This window comes from Ixodes scapularis, unplaced genomic scaffold, assembly GCF_016920785.2.
Source record: "Ixodes scapularis isolate PalLabHiFi unplaced genomic scaffold, ASM1692078v2 PGA_scaffold12__126_contigs__length_90152505, whole genome shotgun sequence".
In the NCBI taxonomy this organism is placed as follows: domain Eukaryota; kingdom Metazoa; phylum Arthropoda; class Arachnida; order Ixodida; family Ixodidae; genus Ixodes; species Ixodes scapularis.
Genome location: NW_024609838.1, coordinates 1,089,176 through 1,109,212, shown reverse-complemented (window position 1 = coordinate 1,109,212; position 20,037 = coordinate 1,089,176). Strand labels below are relative to the sequence as shown.

The window sequence follows — 20,037 nt, the reverse complement described above, 5'->3', positions numbered from 1 at the left end:
AAGGTTATTTTAAAAAGCAAAAATTCGAGCTTCGACGCAGGAGCATTAACATGAAGGCTAACATACAGAATTCAATCAAAGTTGGAGTTATTTTGTGTGTGTTTGTGTGTGTGCTTAATTTGTGTGTATTGGTTTAACAGACGTGGAAGAAAAAGTATAAATACAAAATAGAGATGTGAGTTCAGCGCGGTGTGTATGTTGTGCGTTTGTCCTATAGATACTAGTGTGTGTGTGATTGTGTGCCCTGTGAAGGTTAGTAATCCGAAATCACCCACCTCGATCCCTTCTTCACCTGTGCTGAACTAAGTTCACGGTCAATTAATGATATTAACTAACTCACCGTAACCTCGCGCACCACCACATGCCAATGCGAGATCTCGAAACGAAAGCTGATCGTAGACCGATGAACCAATATGGCGTATCCTATATGGACCCTTTCTTTGAGGGCACCGCCATCTTGAAAATTGCTGCGCCGACGACGCCGTCTCGCGGCTTAAAGCTCGAAATACCGGTTGGTTCTGGCAGCAGAGCTATCCGGGTAGGCAACGCTGTGCGTACATGGGGAACTTGGCTAGACTTGGCTATGGTGGGATACAATAAGTTGGCCGGAACTGGGCCGGTTGAATCGAGCTGGCTAATGACAGGCCATCACGATGCCTCCACGAGAGACCAGGGGGCAATCCAAAAATGCACCTGGACGACGGTATACGTTACCTAAGCGCTGGTATGTTGTCATCCGAAAAAAAGGTCTATAGACGAGAGAAAAAAAAAGTTTGTGTGTGTGTGTGTGTGTGGGGGGGGGGGGGGGGGGGCACGCCCTAAATAAGCCAATGTATGGAGTGCCCATGTAACTTCACGAAGGTATATTTGGGTAGTGCATTCATCATACTCAAATTTCGTGAGTGTAGGTTTCAGGGAAAATGAAACAGAACCAAAAAAAGAAAATCGGCGACTGGATGGTGCAGACTGACTCACACATGATATCAGACCATGCTCGGATCTCTGCTGCATCCGCTTTGAGGTTCCCCCTCCCCTCAGAAAAAAAAAAAAAAAAGAAGAAGAGATTTATTAAGGTTTTGTTATATATGGTATAGTGCCGTCTGTGGGTTTTTGCGTCGACCAGGCGGTTTCATTCTGTTTTTCTCCCCGTGCAAAGGGAAAACAAGATTTCCTTGGCTTCAATTTTTTTTCTTCATAAAAAACCCAAACTCACGAAATTCGATTATGACAAATACGTACATTGCGCCAACTAAAAACACCTTAAACAACGTGTCGTTGCCCCCCCCCCCCCCCCCCCCTTTCCTTACAATGGTTCCTTAGTATGGTCTTATTTAGCCTGCAGTGAAATCGCAGATCACACTGCTCATAGATCGGACAAAAGACACGTACGATCTTCGCTGCACATGTCGTGACAGAATTGTGCCTGCCGGCACACCCTCAGTCATGTTCGGAGCATGTTTGCCTCGCACATGCTTAGAACATGCCTGCAGGCAGTTTCCATGCGACCGACATGACGTCATGTGAGGAGGAAGCGCGCCTCGAGACATCGTCTGGAGGCTGTCTTACGTGTGAACGTGTTAGCGGTGGGACCCCGCCGCTTTAGAGGACCTACACAACATCCCCGGCACGACCCCTAAATACGTAAACGCACAAAAGTTAAAAAAAAAAAAATCAGGAAGAATGCGTTTGATAAAAAAAAGAAAAAAAAAGTACGCGAGATTCGGAAAAAAATAAAAGCTTAATTAAATCGTTAAGCGCGATGTAGCCGGGGACTGACGTTATCTTCGGCGCATTAACCGAAACTTAAGGAGTGACGCCTCCCACGTGAAAAAAAGGAAACAATAACGAGAAGAGAAAAAAAAGCGACGTGTCTTCGACGCTTTAGGGAGAGAAGATCCGATAAACTCGACGAGACTTTTCCAAGATTAGTGAGCAGTCGACGGATTCGTCTTCTTTCACCTTTCTTTTTTGGCGCTGATTGTGGAAGTTTATTTACGAATTTTTTCGGCGATGCCCTTCGAGCGAGCGAACAAAACACAAAAAGAACAGACGGCGAACTCCGGTCAACCATCGGAGCTGCGAGCTTGTACAGTCGAGTTCAGTCACCTCAAAGTCTTATCTAGGGGCCAGTCCGAAAACTAGTTTGAAACATCTTTCTTTGCTGCTCACTTTAATTCTAACTATTTCACGCATCGCCGCTAAAATGCCCGTTCTTGACGCCGCAGCGCGCCACGGATGCCACTAATTGGCTTTTCGTTTAAGTTTTGTTTATAGGACGCGTCCATTCGCAGATTGGGCTCTTCTTGTATTTCTTTTTCTCTCTTTTTACCAGCCATGAATAGTAGACGCTCTTATCGCCTTCTCGAAGGAATGGAAATTGCGTAGTTAAGGCGGATGGACGTAAAACTGAACACGGCTCGCCTCACACTGGGTGCTTGCAAGCGCCGCCTAGTGGGGGTCACGGGCACTAGTTACCACAAGGAGCCGGGTCAGTGACCCCAAAACAAAACAACGAAATATGACTCGTGGACCGCGACGCCTAAGACCTGACCCTGGTGACATAATGAGATGTGTAAAACGTGATTGAAATTAAAGAAAAGAGCCGATGAACCTCCCAAGAAAGAGTTGAACTGAACAAAACACACATTTACGAGTTTTGTTCAATTCCTTTGTTCCTAATGACCGACACGCACGACGAACCCAGTCGCGATTTTCGTCCGCGTACCACGTGACCGTCACGTGACGTAAGCAATTTGTGAGATCCGTGACGCGTCCACGGGCGCGCGGAGTAAAGTGACCCAGCGCCTTTTCCCTCGCGGCCTTTTGGCGTGTGACTGGCTTGAAAAGCGTTCAGTTTGGCCACAGTACAACGTTTCATTTGTTTTGTTGTTTTTCTTGACGATTAAAACTAAGATGACGCATTATTGTGTTTTGTGCGTTCGCTGGTTCGTTTTGTCGCGCGATTCTTGCTTCCACGCGTGAAAGGAGCTGCAGGAACTTTGCCCGGCTGACGCGACGCAGGTTCCGGTAGTCATCTGGGTCCGTCTCAAGAAGCTTCTGTGAAAACTAATCTAACACGCCGCCATTTTGTTTTTTGCAAGTTAAACTAATTTTTGGCTTAACAAGATCTTTTTTTTTTTTTTTTGTAACTGTGGTGTACAGAAGTGTTGTGCGCGGACACGGAGTACATGAAGGCATGACAGTGTTCTGTCTTGATCTGGACGTAACAGCAGTGCATCCGCTTGGGAGACGGACAAACCGCGGATGTGTCGTCACGTGATCAAATCAATCCGTCCGCGGATCCGTTGTAGCCGACTAATTTCACAATTAAAGTGTGGTCAATCTTAATGACCTAAAGCCATTCGCGGCGATGACGTCACCAAAAGGCACACTTACTAACGGACTAAGAAGAAGAAAAAAAAGTATCCTATGAACAGCGGAACTTGACAAACGCCATATGTGGTTTGCAGCTGGAAATTCGTTAAACCGCACGCATGCCCCTTTTATCCACGCGTGATCAAGTTCTCGACTAATGTAGCTCGTTAAAAGTACAAAAAATACGCAACACGAACAAGATGAAACTCCTGGCAGAAAAACTGGAAGACGAGCACGTACTTCATTAAGGAGGACGGTCAGAACAAGAATCAAAATAAATCGCTGCAACCAGCCTGATTGGCGGAAATAATTTACAACAAAACAAAAAGCAGCGAAGACCTAGAGAGAGAGAGAGAGAGAAAAGTAAGAAGAGAGACTGGGAGCCTATTTTTCGTTCCCTCAAAGACGTCTTTCTTTGTAACCCACAAGTTGCGGAAAACTTGCAACCATCAGCGACAAAAACGAGAAGAAACTGATTTCCCTATCTTAGGGAGGGCAAGTAAACAAGAACGAAAAGGAGACGAACTACGATAAAACAAGACAGGCTCAATCACAAAAGATTCCCCCAAGTTTTTGGCAAAGTCAAAAAGTCGAAACCTACTGTTTGGGGCGCGAAACCTCCTTTGCATGGCTAATGGTCGGACGCGAGCGGCCGGGTTGATGAAACACGCGCCCTGCTGCCTGCCTCCTCTCCCTCGGCCACAAACTCCCTTCCCTTTCCCGCACTTCTTTTCCAGCCTTCGGCAGAGTCACCTCCTCTCCCTCCCCCGCAACGACGACCGCACTTAACAGCCTTCGGCAGCGTCGTCCCGTCCCGCTACCTCGAAAAGAGCTGATGCACGCGAGCTCATCAGAAGAGGAGGCCAACCCGACTGCTTCGCCAAATTAGCCGAGCCTCTTCACTTCAACGAGGGCAATTTTCGAGGCCCTCTGCAATCCTGTTCTCCTTCCACTCATCCTTCTCTTTCCGCCATCTCGGCTTACATTGTGCCACAGACCAGTAGAACAGTAGAAGGGGGAACACTGCGGAAAGCACACTGCAACACTCCTAGCTCCCCGAGGACGGGGCCTAACAAATGAAGTTGCGCGAGGTTCGGTTGAGTACCTCCGTCTGGCCTTTTTCAAGTTTGCATTGCATCCGGGCGATGTAACAAGTGCTTGGGTAATGCGTGCGTTGTGGCAACCGTTCGCGTTCAAATGGATTTTACGCGATAAGTTGATTCCCATTGTACTGATCGAGGTATTTTGTGATTTATTGGATATCTTATTGTGCTAAGTTATGCGACAGTACATGTAGACGTGACAGGCAGCCTAGATCACCTACGGTACGCGTTCTTTCCGGCAATAATATATGTAAAAAGAATGCTAGAATTGTTTTATGTGGAAATGTTCAAGAAACATGCTCAAACATTCCGAGCAGTTTGAGCGCCACGGTTACTAAACAACGACACTCTTTTTTTAAGAACGCTAATAATGTAATGTAAGAATTTAGTTGTCGATACTTCATTTCAGTCACATGCTGGAAGAACGCGTACACCATTTATAAGCGTAATTTTCATATAGAGAATACGACATAAAATTGTCTCATTTCAACTTTTTTTTTTTCCTCCGATTTTTCTGTTCCCTTTTTAGAGAGGAGAATTCGCATTTGAAAATTTCGTTCCTACCGTCGCACTTTAACGATCTAATACATACGAACTTATTGCAGCCTAAATTTCAAAACAGTTCCCGAATTAAATAAGGCCGATTAACCTCGCACGGAATCGGTAATCAAACGTCCCAGGCACCATGTGAACATCGCAATTGCTAAAGGTTTTTTTTTTGTTGTTTTTTTTCCCTCGACGCAAGTTGCGACTGTTCCGCAGAGCACAGTCAAACATCCTCGACCCTCTCAACGTTTACCGATGAGTGCGAGTTAGAGACAAACGAAACTAAAGAGCGCGAAAAGAAGCTCGGCCGGCTTAACAAGCCCCATTGACTATGGGCGGGGTCGTTCGTCAAGATCGCAGATACACAACTGCCGACGTGCCGGTTTTGCCAAAAGACCATATCGGCCACCCGCTCTTGCTTGCAGAGGCAACGGGCGGCCTGTTTGCGCCACGATACTATCTGTCAATAGGCCCTCCCTTGAGAAAAATGATCCCCCGGTATACATGCTATCCGTGCGCATCGGACAGTTTGTAGGTGTTTAGGGCCCTTCACTGCTGCTGCTGCCAGCTTGGCTCCGAGAGAGTCTGGCCGTAGAGGTTTCGCGTCTGTTTTTAATCGCGTCATCGGGTCGTTTTGTGTGCCCTTCAATTGGAAGCCTCGGCATTGGGAAATGCTAGAGCGGTAGCCCCCGGAAGTATATGTCGTGGTAAAGCATCGATGATTAAGCGCCTTTCAAATGGTTCGAGTTTTGATGGTGCTTTTCTTTCTTCTTTTTATGGGCTATTTAAGGAGCGAACGTGGCGCACTCGCGCAACAATGTATCCTGTTCGATGTTTGTCCGAGCTATAGGAAGTATCCACTGGCGGCCATAGCTGTGTGTGCGATTGCTGAGCGCGTGCCGATGGCGAGCTTCCACAGTTATTTTGTAATGTGTATTCCGCACCCTCAAGATTGCCGGTCTTAGCAGCCTGTTAATGTGGGCTCGTTCTGAGCATGCGTTCTAAACAGCACCCACAAAGATGGCGCCCAGTGAATACTCCTTATAGGAGGTATTCACTGGACGCCATAATTGAGGGCGATGCTTAGAGCGCATGCTCAGAAGGAGCTCACATTAATAGCCTGCTAAGACTGGCAACCTTGATGGTGCTAAATGCACGCTCCAAAAGGACTGCGGAAGCTCGCCGTCAGCACGCGCTCAGCAGCAGCCCACACGGATATGGCCGCCAGTGAATACTCCCTATAGCATAGCATTACCGAAATTTCTACACTCCACCCTGTTTCTTTTTTTTATGCTGTTGTTAAGTAGTTTTATTTTAATTTTATTCTTCAGCATGATGATGCTGGCGACACAAGAAATGATTTTGCTTTCGTTAAGGTCACCTTTCTAACTATGCACGAACATATGCAGAAATTCGTAATGTCCTTTTTAACCATCCTCGGTTTCCCTAACCCCTAACCAGGTAGGAATCGACTTGCCTTATAGTGAGCCCTACATCTTTCCGGGTTATACATTCATTTTTTCTTCGCATTTACTGACCTAAAAACAAAAGTTGGCGTCTAAAAAACAAATAATGTGGACTGAGCAAAAAGAAAGAAAAATGTTTGAAAAATTCCTTTAGTTTTTTTTTCTTTCGTATAATTTTCTTATCGCGCGTTGTGTCTCTCCCCCTAGCATCAATGTTTACATTAGTTCCTCGCCTCTTCATGATACGACGTGACGGAGAATGGAACGGGTGCCCTGAACGACAGCCTGGGGCGCTTTCTCTCTCTCTCTCTTCCTCTTTTCTTTCGTTTTTTTTTTTTTTTTAGCAGAAAGACAAGTTTTGGGGGCCATGTGCCGCTTCTAACCTATCCGCTCTTCTACCACCCTCATCTCAATCTTCTTCCGATACCACAAGTAGAACAAGAAGACCAGACATCCAGCGTCCAAACGTCCCACGGATTCCTCCCTACACGTGACCGAGACCCCCGCAACATTTGTTTGGACGCGGACCACCCTTGCAGATAGCGCGTGGATGGGGTCCCTCTTAAAGAAGCCTTCAGCAGGCCCTAGAAACATCCCGAACCAAACGACGAAAAAAAGGACAAATACGAACCTCTCAAGATAATATAGCCCATCTGCCGAAGCCCAAAGCTGGGACCTATCTCTCCTGTCGGCGGTCCGAGACCCAAAACCATGGGAGGGGGCTTCGGTCCGACCAAGTGCCCCGTTCTGGTCGACTTGCCGACATGCGGCTTTCACACAGCGGGAACTTCTCTCCGGGGCCGACATAAACAGGACGGCCGGACAGCATCAAAGATAAAGACGAGAGCACTCTGCGTCTTCCCAAAGATAGCGTGCTATAGCTGCTACGGGAACGACAGGGAACTGAGTGGTTGCCAGACGACATGGAGAGATGAAGGACGAAAGCCGCTATCCTGTGTTTGTTGGACGTAACTCTGGACTGCGAATTTTTGTCGGATGAGAACATTTACATCGACCAGGCTCTCTGACATCGAAGCAACCCGGTTGGCGCTTCTGTAGGCACTGCGAATGCGCGGGCATATATCATCGCAGCGCGAATGTGATTTCTGCGCACGCGGTGCCCACACCTCGCGTGGCCAAACCAGATTGTTTTGTAAATAGCCCGTTGGTGTACACGCATCAGCTCAAGAGTGTCTCTCGATGCCATCGGAAGGGTCGATTATGAGGGCGCAGTTTCGTAATATATGATTTGTCTGCACGAGCACTTGGCAGCACTGTGCCCCTGATGACGAAAAATCAAGATCAGTGCTGGAACAGTACACGAAGCGAAAGGTCGAGCTGTGGAGTTGGGCGTCACGTCTCAAAATGTCCGTCCCATCGGTTTTGATATCGATGGCTCTTGTACCGGGCGGTGATCCTCCCTGTAGCCACTGTCGCCTGGCTCACTTTAAATACTTGAGGTTAAAGTCACTTTGCGCCGGTCAACTTGCCCACGTGCCGCTGACATACAAAATACCTCATCTCGTAGCTCACTAACTTCACTCTGTATATAAGCACGCAACAAAAAACAACAAAATTTAAGACGATTCGCGACTCGTTAACTGTTATCTATCAGTGACGTTTATTCCTCGGTCATAAGTTTACGACGTATATAAGGAGGCAACAACCTCCTTGATCCGGGTACTTAACTCAATAATGTGTCGCGGACTGTAATGACGTCAACTCATATGCCTCGCGCCCACACACGCCTGAACGCAACACGTTGCGCAACCGATCGCCGATATTACACGGCGTTGTGCTTCACATCGCTCTCCCCGCCCCCCCCCCCCTCCCCCCCCCCCCCCCAACCCCCTCAAAAAAAAAAGGAAAGATTTTGGTGGCGCAGTTTGCAACTATAACACCTTGAACACAACTCCGCCCAGGCGAGTTTACCGCGTCCTAAAAAGTCCGCTTAACGACGTCATCGAAACGTCACGCTGTCGCCCGCAGCGACCCTGGCGGGTGTCACCAGCAGCGGTGCTGGACGTGGCAGACGCCTCTTACGCGCTGCAGGTCGCCGGTGACGTCAGAAGAACGCCGCGTTCTGATTGGCTTTGACTGAAAGTACAGTGGGTGCTAGACCTCAATGCCAGATGCCTTGAGGTCTACGCACTATTTATTCTCAATCAGCCAATAAGAGCTTGGCGTTCTGACATCACTGCAAGAAGCAGACGAACTAGCGCTCCGCATACCGCCTAGAAGAAAAGGCCTCCGCACGACGTCATCGTTAGTGGAGCATCTTCGACGCGCCCCAAGCGGCAAAAAGGCCAAACACCAGCCGAAACCGCGTTCCAGGCCACCGAAACCCATGTAACAAACACGCGGCGTCGTCTTTCCCATATCTGGCGTTCCCTCAAAAAGAAAATAAATCAGTCAAAAGACATCTCGGTGTTGCAACTCGCAACCACAGACGCGCGAGCCCGCCCGCGTCTCGCGAGATCTCGTTTACGATCCCGTGCGGCCGTGATTTACAGCCGCGCGTCCCTCCATCCATGCCGGAGTATTATATAGGCGAATAACACAACGAGAGAGCGCGAATCGCGAACGTTGTTATGGCTGGATGGGTGCCGAATGGCGGCGGGGGAAACGAGGTAGAAAGGGAAGGAGCGCGCGTAGAGCGGGACTTATAAATAACCGCCGCCCCAGAATGCAATAAACCCCCCTCGCGCGTTTCCCCTTCGTGGCCGTTGTTTAAATGCGTGGTGGTGGATGGGTGAAGATAGACAGCTGAGCTTTATAACTTTTCATTCTTATTTTCGCGGTAGACAGACGGATAGACAAAGGTGATCTTTTTGGTGTGGTTTACCACGTGGGGGGTGTTGGGAAAGTAGTCACGTGACAAAAAAAAACAATTAGGTAAGGACCAGCATGGTGAGTCGTCTGGACAAAGAGAGCCTTTCTTACACCGTGACAAAGGAGAATGGTTTTAGCATTCCTGAATAAAGTCACTAGCGACTTAAGAATCGCAGGGGGTGGCTGCGACAAGCTGCTAGGGGTTCGCAAGGTCCCCTTGCAGCTTTCTTAAATTGTCGGTGTCTGTCGCTTTAATTAAAGGCGCGCACTCTCATTTTTAGAGCTAATTGAGCGTCTTATAGCGACGCTCTTTTTGCTAATGCCGGTGAATCGGCCGGCTAATCGAATCTCGCAGCACGATCGCGCTTCCTTTACTTGACTTCTAAAGTATACATGTTATTTACGTTATATACTGGTTGCCAAGCAGGCCGGAGTCCGGCGCCACTCTTTTTTTACCACGTGACTTTATTCCCAACATACCGAGACGAAATAATCTCGATTGAATAGCAACAAGAATACATCTATAGGGAGTATTCACTAGACGCCATATTTGTGGGTGTTGTTTAGAGCGCATGCTCGGAACGAGCCCACATTAAAAGGCTGCTAAGACCGGCACTCTTGATGGTGCGGGATGCACGTTGCGAAAGAACTGTGGAAGCTCGCCATCAGCACGCGCTCAGCATTCGCGCCCACAGCTATGGCCGCCAGTGATTACTCCCTATAGGGACTACTCACTGGCGGCCATAGCTGCGTGGTCGGCTGTTGAACGCGCGTGGGGGGCGGCCAGCTTCAGCAATTCTTCTGCAAACGTGCATTGCGCACCATCAAGGTTGCCGGCCTTAGCGGGCTGTTGATGTGAACTCGTTTTGAGGGCTGTAAACATCGCCCTCAAATATGGCGTCCAGTCAATACCCCCTACAGTCTTGTAGTAGAAAACGACTCCCTAGTCGGAGGTTAGTTGCCGTCCCTGCTTGCGTAATGCTATCCTGCGCAATCACGTCGCCGTTTCTACGCAGGTAAGCCCGTTTCACAGATGTCAAAATGTTTGTATATCTTTATTCCTCGTATACAGACGACGTCGCGATAATCGCGGACGTACCGAAGACACACCACCATATTGGTGACGTGACGGCTAGCGGCGCGACTTACGATGACGTCACTAGATGTCTAGTAAGACGCGCTATATTCCACTCAACGGAGCGAAAGCAGTCATCTCTACGTCACCTTCGTGGCAAAATATTTGGCACGGGCGGCCCTCCGATACTCCTCCGTGCACGCTACCAGTTCGCCACTTGTAAAACGGAGGCCTTACGGCATCGTTTCGGTGACGACGCAAAGGCACCCGTTACGTTAGCCGGCAGACGCACTAGGTGTCAGTGGAGAAAATTCGGCGCTTCTACTCCAATAAATGACGTCATCCCAAAAGTCGCGACCGCCATCTTGATTATATGCTATTTTATTGCTTCGCTTCCTCGCCTCCGCGTGCCTCTCGGCGCAGAAGCGAGAAAGTATATCGAAATTCTAACGCGCTTCTACCACTATCTCCTTTGTTTGCTCTATTATGATACTGTGCTACTTCTTCCTCTCTAAGCAAAGAGTGAGAAAGCACATTAAATTTTGATGGCGTTTTTATCCTGTCATTATTGTTCTTTTATTAATATTGCGACTAGCAAGGAGTGGAAAAGGCGCCGTATACCTTTCCCGGATGACGTTGTAGGACCGGTTGGACTTGCAGTCCACGCTCCAGTCCAGCGTGCCGTGCTCGTTGCAGATGGAGATGGAAAAGCGGCCGTAGTTTGCCCGGATGAGCGAGATCAGCTGACCTTCCGGGCAGGCGAAGCTCAGCTGACTGCCTTCGCACGCGTACGCCGTCTTGTACACCGAGCCGCCGCCCGCGCCGCCAGCACCGCCGCCAGCGCCACCTGCTGCGATAAAGAGAAAAGGACGGGTCACCGTTGAATTTCCACAAAAACACTCGAACACAAACGCTGGATATTTCTGCATTCCACGAGCGATTCATAGAGTTCAAAACATTTTTTTTTTTTCTGAGTATGACCGAGTGCGTCGCGACCGCTTTGAACCACCTACGACGAGAAAACAGGCTACATATCACTGACGCCACCTATCGGACAGCGCTGGAAACACCTCCGATCTACGCGTAGCTAGGCCGAAGGTTTTGCTGCATTTGCAGGGTCGACAGCTCCACGCGGTCTGAGAAACATTGTCGCTTATGACAATGTCACCATTTGATTTCGAGCACGCACGAAAATACTGACGCGTAAACAACCCCAACTTTCCCGGATATCAACGCCTCAGAGCGTGCACTAAAATTTGGTTAGAATGTCTTTTTTTAATTTATTTATGAAGAATATAAGAAACTTAGGTTAGCCCGTCGAAATTGGGGATTTTACCATCTTCAATTAGTTCAAAACGAAGCTGGTCTCGCAAACATTGCAATCATAGGTTTAAAAGTAACGACCTCGTTTATATTGCTAGGCTCTTAAGTTCGTTACCACGCCCCACGTCTGAGCAATAACGTGTATTTTGTGCACGTGCATTGCATCCAGAACATAGAAAACAAGCTATATCAAAACGATTACCAGATGTATAGAGATGAAGATCTAGCGCTATTAACTGCGAACTTTGTTTTTTCTTCTTTTTTTTTCACTTCATGTAGACAATAAAAAAAGAATGGTTTTCCCCTGGCACATGCACCCTTAAAGTCCTTGCGCACATCGCATTTTGAAGATATCATCGTGCGCTCATCTTCGTCATTCAGCGGGCATCCCTCTATCGTCCGTCGCGGTTAGCTACCTACGTAAGTGCTCTGCGGGAAAGCGAACAGACAGACTTTCTTTTCAAGTGCGGGGAGGCAAATCCAAAGCAGTTTTCGCGGACGTCGATAAGCACCGCGGCCACTCGAGGTGACGTAGCGTCGAGTTAACGCATGCGCCCGAGCGCGTGCGAGCGCGTCCGTCCCCACGCACGGGGAGGCGATCACGGCATCCCACCGTATCACGAGCGCAAAGAGAAGACGCCAAAAACGCACCGTGTGTCGCCTTCGGTGGCCAGTTTTACGGGGGGGACGCAGCAGCGCATTACAGCGTCTATCTGTGGGCACGCCTGGCGCACTCCGAGACAATAGAAGAAGAATCTCGGTGCTCTTACCATCTGCTTATGCGCTTGTTGTTGTTGTTGTTGTTGTTGTCTGACGGTTTGTTTTGTTTTTGTATGTTTCCTCGTCTCGTTTGTCATTGTTCCTGGCGCAAAGCGAAGCTCCGTCCTGCTCCGCTGGGTGTCGAGAACGTCCCCCCCCCCCCCCCCCCCCCTGTATCCTAATTGGGCATTTTCGTACGGCGCAGCGGAACGTTCAAAAAGGGGCGGCATTTCGCGAAGGGTAATGGCGCCGGTGCTTTTATTTTTTTTTTTTTTCTAAGTACCCCGGATGTTGCACCGGAAAATCGCAGAAAATGAGGTTTACAAATTCGTTCTCGTTTTGATTTTATTATTATGCCGACGAGCCTTTCCTTTCTTAACACCGTTCTTTCTTCGTTGTTGTTTTTTAAGGTTGTTATTTAGGATTTTGGGTGCACGGGTAGGTAAGTGGGATCTGGATTACAGAATCCAGAAGGCGAAAAAAAAAAAAACGAGAAAATATTTTGCACAAAACACAAGACACAGCAAACCCCCTTGTTTCGCGAAAGCGGAACCACATCGATAAGACGAATGGCTGCGGCCGTAATTGAAATACCGTGCTTCGGTGAATTTCATTACGGTTATTCCCATTATTTAAGAAAATGCGTGGGTTCTCTAAAGGGAAACTGTGTGACGCAACCGACGAGGGAAGGGAAAACAAAACAAAAAACTTGAAAGCAAATGACCAAGAAAATGACAAATCTGTAAACGAACAGCCACAAAAAGGACTATCGTGTTTTTTTTTTAGGAACGCCGAGGATAATCATAGCGAGCTACCAAAATGCAGCGTTCCATCGATTCCCTCCGCTCTCGCGCCCGAAGCCGTGATGAGATGAGATTACATTTACCGGGGCACCCTAAGCGGTTTACATCGCACAATCGTATGCCCTAACGTCCTGAACGTCCAACTACTGATCTTTTTGTGCCTAATTCGTATACGTTCTAGTACAGCCACCATTTCTCGAGTGTTTCCTGCCTTCAACCACTTCACAGACCATATCTCATCGCTCCACAAACAGTAAACGTTTTCAAGGTATAACCGGTTCGACGAACGCGTTCATCAACTCGTCTGTTCCAAGTAAAATTCGAGTCTTCCTGCATCTCTAGAGCTCATCCCTGAAGCCCCATTGTTCAGCGAGAAGAATCGTATGTCACTTACTTGTCTACTACGTTCCCTTCTTGAGGTAGATTAAAGATGTTTCATATGCATTTTGTTTAACTCATCCATTCGCTTTTTGTTGCTGCATTTGAACTGTAACCACGAGCATTTATTATGTTATATACAGTGTTTTATTGCTTAAAGGAGCGATGCAACAATTTTTGTACTTTGCGCAAATACCGCTTAAAACGGATCCCTAACGTTAATGACCTATGAAACAGGCGTTCGTTTTTCACCCCACGCAATATAAGTCCCAGAAAAAAATTAAAGAAAAACGAGCAGCGTTCACCCCCTCAACTCGCACCCAGAACAAGCGGCCACGTGATCTGGAGCCGATTATATGCCGCCAGTGTTGATCATAGCCACGCGCTGGGGTTGGCAAAGCGCAGGACACGCGCTGAGTTCCAGACGTTGTTATGGCTCGGCTGTTGTCATCGTTGCAGCGATTGGACACGGCTCACAACCCGAATGCTCCTCGAGCTAGCAATTGTCACGAGCCCAAGTCGAGTGCCCACGCAATGCTCGGGTCCAATCTATGAACCGCATTCAAATATCGTCACTTGGGTGTACTGCGATCCCCGAGTTACGTCATCAAATTTTGCAAAGGAGAGATTGAATGAAAATGATCGCTTTTGTCCTTGGAATTACACCGCAACAAAGGAGTTTCTTTGACAATGGCGTTGCGTGTGAGTATCCTTGAGTCCCAGGTGTGCCATTAAGCTCGTGTAGAGAGAAAAACATTCCAATTGAATATCGTTGCACAGCTCCTTTAATCATTTTTCCTGTTAAATTATGAGTCTACTTTTTTTTCAATTTGTTTTGGGATTTTATGTCTTGCCCATTGTTTCGTTTATATCTGTAATTTAATAATTTCTAGCCCCCCTACTTAGCCCAAATACTGTAAACGACTTTAGTTTCGCGGGCTAAATATTTTGAGAATTTGCTGTAAAGTGTGTGGTTCTCGGAAATATATCACGGACCCGAAATTTCGCGAACGAGGGTTGTACGCCATGTATCTGTTACCATAGGGAACCATAGATTCGCGGGATCTATTTTTCGCGATATTATTCAAGTCGCGAAATTCACGGAACTTCGGTGTTATGAATAAATAAATAAATAAACTTTCGAATTCGCACCCGTTTTCTTGATTTACCTCAAGACCCACCAAATGAAAACGCCGTCAGTTAAAGTCTATTGTGCCTGGTACGAGTTTCCGACTGCTGTGTTTACCGAGCAGTCCTAAAAAACGGATCCTAGGATTTCCACCTGACAACGCCATAGACGCGTATGCCAGAGCTGTGTATAGAGAGATTTTGGTCAATGGAAGGAGCGGGCGGAGCCAGGGCGTGCACCAGACGCAGAAAGGGGGCTCGGCATGCTCTCTTGGCCAAACGGAACCCGAAAAGAATCCCCTAGCGGTGGTAGCGAGAAACAGTTTTAATAAGAGCGTAAGGGTTAAACGTAGTAACTCTACATGGTTGAAAATAGGGTGCACGGGATGCTTCGATTACGATCGTGCAAAAAGATGCAAGAAACGAAATGTGCCACTCAAACTCTGTTTTGCTCGGACGGCAGATTTCCGACCCTCGGCGCCCGGCGTATGGATTATGTCGACCGTTCCGCTAATCGCGCTCTTCCACCGTGATTTTGGATGACCGTGACTTAAACATCACGTACACCGTACTTTTAGTCACCGAGAGATTTAGTCCGCCGCACTTATTAATTTTGTTTCTCGCGACCACCGCCAGAGCATTATTTCCGGCTTCCGAATTCGTGAAGACGCCCCAGAGCACGCCCAGCCCGCTTTTGGCCAATGGCGTCTCCTCATTTGCCTCCTATACTTCCCAATGAATGACCAAACTGTCTGCATATACAGCCCTGCCCTGCTTGAACCCCGTTGAGTGCGCTTCTCACCAAGCACCGGTGAGCTGCAGAGAAGCAACACCCGTGGAAGCAAGCTCCGCGGGCGTTGCCTTTTGTGACTTAATTTTTTGCCACTTCGGACAATAAACGCACCCACCAACCGGAGACACGTTCCATGGCAGAGCATGGTCGAAGTCCCCAACCACTTGGTTCGAAATGGCGACGAGCGGCGCGTCTCCTAAACTAGTTACGGAACGTCGACCATAATTCCCGGCTACCGAGATCGCAAGTTGCGATGTGCCGGCACGGAAGACGGGCGGGAACGCAAGCATTCGCGGCGATGGACTTTATTTGAATTAAACCGGGGTGCGCTGACGGCGGGCAACCAGTTTCTTCTGCCTGGCTGCATGTAGTCAGGCGGATGAATCTCGACGATACTAACCATTAGCCACGGCGCGGCGGCCGCTTCTTCTGATAGTTATCTCGGGTTGTAAAGCACCACGCGCACATTTTCTCAAACCCGTAATCGCCGATAAGTCAGAAGAAGCAGCCGAGCGAACGGGGTGGGAGGAGTTTGGTAACGCTCCCTTCTTCTTACAATGATCTTCTTTGTTTGTCTTTTTTTTTTCCTTTTTTTCTTTTAAGGGTACGAGTGGGTAAAAAGAAAACGAGCATCTATTTTATGTCGGAGTCACTAACATGCTTCAGCGGTGTAGGGTGCGGTCAACCCTGATCTCCTCGTTATCTGTGAACGCGGTTCGTTCGATGAGATCGCCGCATAATTAATCGAGGACACCAATGATAAATTCGAAATCAAATTCAGAAGCAGTGAACCTAGGCGAGGTTAAGCGCATCCGGCGATTCTTTGGAATTTCGGCAAAGTAATAACTCTATATTTTGTGTTTAGTTTTCGCATAGCATTCCGGGTGTGCCGATGAAACGTGAGCCCGGGCGATGTGAATCAAGAACCCTAAATATTCCAGCGTATAGGTGGATCAGCAAAAGCCGATCAAACGCTCTGAAAAAGTCTGTGAGGCCACTTTTCTGCAAAGCCTAAAGGCAGCCAATCACAGCAAGCAATAGAACGATCACAGCGTATCACGAAGCTCGGAAAAACGATTAGACGAATGTGATGTGCGCTGGGACATTGGGCACGATGTATCGCATTTTTACGATTTAATCTTCTTCTGAGCCTCGCCAACCGTTGGAATCCTCTGGTTGATCGGCATGATTGACTGTCTCTCTCTGTGCTGCAGAAAAATCAACTCACATACTTTTTTTTTTTTTTTAAGGCATGTGTGTTTACTTTTTTTTACAAAATACGGAGGAAGCCAATCACTGCGCATAGCAGAGGACCCCGAGAGAATGACAAAGATCAGGATACGATTTCAACTAAGGTTACGATTTCGAGACAAACCGGCCCGGAAGTGACGTCAGGTGGAAGAAGCCTATGGACCAGGGGTGGCCAAGCTGCGGCTCGCGAGCCGCTTGCGGCTCTTCGCCTGTTGAAAGTGCGGCTCACGGCTAATTTCTACCTTTGTGTTTGGTGTACCAACGGAACCTTGCGTGGTTAGAACAGCCAAACAAACAAGCAAAGAATGACCTCTCCGTAGCGTTCTACGGAAAGCCCCTTAAACGTGTAATAAGCTCAAACCCCCCCCCCCCCCCCCCCCCCTACTCAGCCCCCTCCCAACTGCACCGGGGATTTTTACCGGCCCTTTACACTTTGGCTCGGTATAAAATGGTGCTTGGCGCTGGTGTGCGTGGTGACAATAGATGGACGACTCGGATACCGTTTGTGCCGCCTGCTTCTCAACGCTCGACTCTACAACCAGGAGGCTCGTACTCCACCTTCTTCATCGGTCCCTAGAGGCCTCCCTCCAGTCGCTCGAGGTTACGGCTCCATCAACCGCCGCGATGTCGGCTTTGGCCCGAGTCACTAGCCCTCTTCACTTTCACAATTTGTTTCTTCTATCAGCTGTTATCCCATCCTCCCCTCACTTAACTAGTGATGACCTAAAGTCCCTTGATAAGAGGTTCCTACGTGTAGCGACATTCTTTGATGCGCCAACTGCGTGACGCGGCAGGTTTTAGGAAGAGAATGACGGCTCTTAGCAGAGGTTTGAACTGGATGCCGCCATTTTGTTCCAGCCGAATGTGCTCTGTCATATGTATTAGAACTTGTCGCTACTTGTAAAAGAAATATCAAGGAACTTTGTGATGACCAACTGGCCTCTGGCTGTGACTTACATGTTAGTATTTCCTCTCTCGCAAGGCTCTTCTCTCTCTCTCCCAGAAAAAAAAAAGATATAAATTTAGCTATTATTAAAATGCAATTAAATGCAAAGGTGCAAGCGAGCTGGACAAGAATGGTGAAAATAATCCCTGGAGAAGGGGAACAAGAGGGACAAAGGACAAACACAAATCTCCAAACACAGCTAGGTGACTGGTGACAGCTCAGTTGGTAGAGCGCTCCACCTGTAATGGAGAGGTCCCGGGTTCGATACCCGGACCAGGCGGATTTTTTCGGTCGCTCACCAGTCACCTAGCTGTATTTGGAGATTTGTGTTTGTCCTTTGTCCCTCTTGTTCCCCTTCTCCAGGTAATATTTTCATCATAAATTTAGCGTGCGATAAAATGCGGTCCAGCGGCGTAAGCTCATCACTTGGACAAGCTAAAGAAGCTGCAGACGTACTTTTGCGCATATAACTGCGCTGAATACCTGACATCGACCTCAGTGTGCGGTCCGCTGAGCGTGGTGGCGGCACGGAGCCTCCGGCGTTTCCGAGAACGCATTTCCGATCGTATCGGGCGAGCGCCAAAGGGCTGCCGGGTTTTCCTTTGTCATCGCCAGCTGACGTTGTTAAAGGGCTCCTCCGAACCGGAACGGAAATATTTGAACAGCTCGTCGGTGAGACCGCGGGGCAGAAACTGTACAGCAAACAATAGCAACACTGCTGTCGTATACGCCGCGAGCGTTCAGAATCACACTCGAGTTCGTGTCAAGGTTTGCATGGAACACACGCATGAAGCGTTCTCTCGAGCGAGGGAGGTAGCCATGCTGAGCCCCGATGCTGTGGGTTGATGAATAAATATCGAGGATATTTATTCGCGGTAGGGAAAGCGTTAATATTTAAAGGGGTCCTACAACTAGTTGAACTCTTTTCCATTACTGCTCTTTTTCTTTTTTTCTTTATATTGTACTCGCGGAAATTCCACATTTTTCGTCCCCTAGTTCAACTCTTGTGTTTCAACATTGCGGCCGTTGTGGGGAAAACGGTTCGTCCATATTGCTTCGGAGGTTTTCGAAAGTTCATCGAGCAACCTTGGCAGTAGCCATTTCTGGGGCACGAAGCGTCTAATTGGTCCCGAGTGATCCCCGAATGCTGACGTCACGCTCGTGTTTCGATACGAGCTGAGCCGAGTTTAGGCCGAACGCTGACGAAATCCCGGTACCAAAGAGGTGCTCCGAGTGCCAGCCCAAAAACAATGGCGGATTCCGATAACTGCCGCAGCGGCTACTAGACGGCGCGCACTTTGGAAAACAAAATGGCTAGGTGGCATAAGCTACCGCCCGATCCAAAGGGCTCAGCCGCATTCATCCATCCATCCATCGTCACTCGTGTCTCGGTACCAGGTAGGGGAAACAGGAAAGTGGAGAAGACAACACTTGGGACCTATATACCTCGTTGTGATAACGTTGCGCGAAAACTTTCACGCGTTTTAGGACGCGTTTTAGGGACGCGGGGACCGCAGTATTCCCGTGACCAGCAGACGTCGGCGCGGGAACAGGGAGGGAAAAAGACAACGAGGAAGCGAAAGAAAAAAAAAAGGGGGGGGGGGGGGGGGGGGCAAACAGTCTTCACGACTAATAAGCGAACGGCAAAGATACGCACCATCGCTTTGCTCGCTACTATCTCACACCTCGGAGGAAGCAACAAAAAAACACATCAAACATAAATCGGAAGGAAGCGAGAGAAAAAAAAAGGGGAGGGGGGGGGGAATGGGCAGAGACGTTATTGGGGAAAAGAAAAGGCGGAAGGCAAACGGCCTGCGATGATTTCCCGCCCTCGCTTCGGCTGCTGTTTCCCTCGCTTCCAGCTCCGCCGGAAAGAATTGCCTTCTTGTTCTAACCGCCATCTTCCTTTCATTTTTCGCGATACTCCTTTTATTCCCCCTCCCTCCATCCATCCGTCCATTCATTCTTTCCCGTTCCCATCGTGCTCTTCATCTCTCCGTCCCGTAGTTTTCCCTCTCGTCCCGTTGACTCATCCATTAAGACGGATATAACAGCTCCGCCGAGTGGTCGAAAGCCATCCAGCGACAGCGACGAGGTTCCGCACGGCCGGTCGTGTGTATCGATTCCACAAAACAAAGCAGCGGCAGGCAGCGCGTCGTTCCAAGGGGAAGGTCGTACGCGCGTTTCCCCGACACGACGACGAGAACGGATACAACGAAGAGCACGTATAAAACGAAGAACGCGGATAAGGCGAAAAGC

At 48.5% G+C, this 20,037-nt stretch overlaps 1 protein-coding gene across 1 annotated transcript in view; it reads right to left on the bottom strand.

Moving 5' to 3' along the window:
- LOC8040777 (adhesion G protein-coupled receptor L1) overlaps nucleotides 1–11,326 on the bottom strand; it is a 75,804-nt gene extending 64,478 nt beyond the window's left edge. Inside the window, exon 1 of the mRNA XM_040205825.2 lies at nucleotides 11,019–11,326. Coding sequence (XP_040061759.2) covers nucleotides 11,019–11,326 — 308 coding nt within the window. The remainder of the gene's footprint in view (nucleotides 1–11,018) is intronic.
- Between the last annotated feature and the right edge of the window lie 8,711 nt (nucleotides 11,327–20,037).